Source organism: Pecten maximus, chromosome 8 (assembly GCF_902652985.1).
Source record: "Pecten maximus chromosome 8, xPecMax1.1, whole genome shotgun sequence".
NCBI classification, from domain to species: Eukaryota; Metazoa; Mollusca; class Bivalvia; order Pectinida; family Pectinidae; genus Pecten; species Pecten maximus.
Genome location: NC_047022.1, coordinates 22794574 through 22797650, shown reverse-complemented (window position 1 = coordinate 22797650; position 3077 = coordinate 22794574). Strand labels below are relative to the sequence as shown.

Sequence of the window (3077 nt, the reverse complement as noted above, 5' to 3'; positions counted from 1 at the left end):
CTAATATCCTGGAAGTAAAACAAGGCATACCTGGTTAGAATTCAATACACAAGTCAAATATAATATGTGCGTTTTATCATTTACAAAATGTTCAAAGCACGATAATTGATCATCATGAATAATATAATATCGAAGTATTATTAAAAATAGTATAATTAAATAATATCACAACTATTTCATAATAGAACCGGGAGAAACGCCCAACGTGGATAATAAAAAAACCGACAATTATGTAACTACCTTTTCCACCGCCCATTCCACCTCCCATTCCACCGCCGTTCATTCCTCCGAATCCGCCTCCGTTCATTCCTCCGAATCCACCGCCGTTCATTCCTCCGAATCCTCCTTTGCCTCCCATTCCACCGCCGTTCATTCCTCCGAATCCGCCTCCGTTCATTCCTCCGAATCCACCGCCGTTCATTCCTCCGAATCCTCCTTTGCCTCCCATTCCACCGCCGTTCATTCCTCCCATTCCACCGCCGTTCATTCCTCCGAATCCACCGCCGTTCATTCCTCCGAATCCACCTTTTCCTCCCATTCCAGAGCCACCAAATCCTCCGCCCATACTTCCGGCACCACCTCCGTATCCTAGGGTAAACATTTATATTGATAGTAGATAAATGAGCTGATATCGTATGTATCATTGAACAATAGTTTCAACAGTAATATACTACTATAACCTTCATTTCAGTGGAGTCATTTGTTAATTCTAAGTACACACTTCGATCAGAAGGTTCTTGATTTTGACACATAATAATATCATATCTATAATTACATATAGGGAAAAACTCATTTCAATCGACAAAAGGAAACAAACGACATGAAAATCGTTGATACCCACCTGCTCTTCTATATCCTGAAATAAAAGAACAAAATTAGCGTTGATATTTTTTGATAATTTGCACCAAAACCTTTTTTTTAAACTTCAATTCAACTTCAAAATTCAATCCGATCAGGGTAAATCTAAATTCTCAAAAACCAAATATAGATTAATCTCAAAAACCCTTAAAAATGTCAAGGAAATGTCTTGTTAGATACCCAAGTAGCTTCAAGTGTGATATGCAAATTATGTTACTTATAATATCGGCTGAAGCATTCACTAACATAAACATATCTTTAAATATATATACTAGTTTATCAATCTTACGATATGTTATTATTCACAAAACATATTATTCACTTCTGCAATCTATTCAATTCACACTCACGTCCAAATCCAAATCCTCCATTTCCGGCGCCATTACCGTTTCCGTAACCGTTTCCGTTTCCGAATCCATTTCCGCCGCCATTACCAAATCCATTTCCGGATCCACTTCCATAACCTGTCAAAGATACACGTATTAGATTACACATGTACAATAAACTTATATGTCATGTAGGTATACATAATATCTGTAGATAATTCTTAACCACAAACCCGAGAAAAACAAAAGATCCCAAAATCACTTCCGTTTTCACAATCAGCTCATGATACGGAGTATTGGTAAACTTACAGATAAGTATAGTATAGTATACATGGGTCCATAGCCAATTCTAGATGAGAACTCTCCGCCGTACAGTTCGAGCAACACAGTCATATATGTTATTTGTACTGTCAAAAATATTTGTGCATTGACATTTACAATCGCTAAGTCTTAATGATAATTCATGAATTCTTCAAAGTGAGTTACTAGTAATACATTGATATAAGAATATGTTTCAAATAATGTTAAAAAGATTGATATTAGGTTCGGTTTTCTGTATTGCACGATTTACCTGCAGCGCTTACGGCCACCAAAAGGCATGAAGCCAGACAGATGTAGGTGTTCATTGTGGGGTTTCTTCTGAAATGGAGACCGCACTTCATATGATATAAGATGTTGATATCAATAAAAATATCAGGACGTTTCTTCTAGTTAAATCATAATAAACAACAATACCTAATCGAGTACTGGATATCATGCTCATTTCTGAAAGCACCATCAATTTAGCTCCACATGTTAGTATTTCACATAATGAAACAAAACAAAAAATGAAAAATATTTCTGAATCCGAACGTCTGTCACCATTATAATTATCTTGAACAAATCACTGAAGCGTAAAATTCAGGTTAATTCAATTAGTATTTCATGTTTACGTAGTACATACATAGTAAACCAGATATAGACGAAAGCACTGTCTTCAAAAAATGGTAAAATATAGTTCAAATAAAAAAAATCCACTACAATGTGCAGACCGTTCAATCCCAACTACTGCAGAACATATAATTTCCATGGTTACTTTCCTTCGTTGTCTCAAGATATTTTGATTGTTTCATTAAATAATAAACTACTCTGAAATGTGTCATAAAACTGCATGAATTTCTGTGCTAAACTATAAATAATGTTCAGAAGCATGTCGCGTCATATTAAGAAAAAAAAACATATTAAAACACGCCAAGATAATAGATTACTTTCATCAAGTATAAAAAATGTACATTTATGTGGTCTGATTTGTTCTTAAAACGAATCTATCACCGTTTTTGTAACATGTACAATATCTGTGATTGTGTGTTGACATAGGCCTAGTTAGAAGGCGGGATCGGAACATAGTCCAGATGGAAAAATTAAAAATATATATATATAAAATATTATGGACACAAGATAAATCGAATATGGACAAAGCGGCAATATATGGCTGCCATACCCTGTCGATGATTCCATATAATTGCAATAATAATATTCTAATAAGCTTTTTGTTAATTAAACATCATTTATATGTTGTAGTAAGACAACGAACGAAGACCAATATAAACACTCACCGGACTGGACGAGAAGACAAAGGGTGAGTAACTGGAGACGTGGTGCGGTGAATGAATGGATACAACTTCTATTTATACAGTGCGAGACGGAAGTCTGTAAATGCAGGGTCATTGAAATAGCAAGGTTAGATCGTGCACATCTGTAAAACACCCACATTTCCCTGTATTGAACACTTAATAGTCACAGTTTCTTTAAATGATATAGCTTTAACTTTTATCTAACAGCAGTCACATGTACAAGACGGTCGTTAAACCCATTAATGTCCCTGCTGTGTCTATTGTAACCTCTTTTTGAAGA

General features: G+C 35.2%; 1 protein-coding gene and 1 long non-coding RNA gene across 2 annotated transcripts; both read right to left on the bottom strand.

The window, feature by feature from the left end:
- LOC117332210 (glycine-rich cell wall structural protein-like) lies at window positions 1–850 on the bottom strand. The gene is made up of 3 exons (XM_033891094.1): window positions 842–850; window positions 241–588; window positions 1–8 (listed from the first exon to the last, which is right to left on the bottom strand). The coding sequence occupies exons 2-3, from the start codon at window positions 563–565 to the stop codon at window positions 1–3; spliced, it is 333 nt and encodes a 110-aa protein (XP_033746985.1). The 5' UTR covers window positions 566–588; window positions 842–850.
- A 360-nt stretch (window positions 851–1210) lies between these two features.
- LOC117332811 lies at window positions 1211–2873 on the bottom strand. Its single transcript, XR_004533789.1, has 3 exons — window positions 2780–2873; window positions 1756–1823; window positions 1211–1322 (listed from the first exon to the last, which is right to left on the bottom strand). It is a non-coding gene; the product is annotated as an uncharacterized LOC117332811 (long non-coding RNA).
- Window positions 2874–3077: the final 204 nt, after the last annotated feature.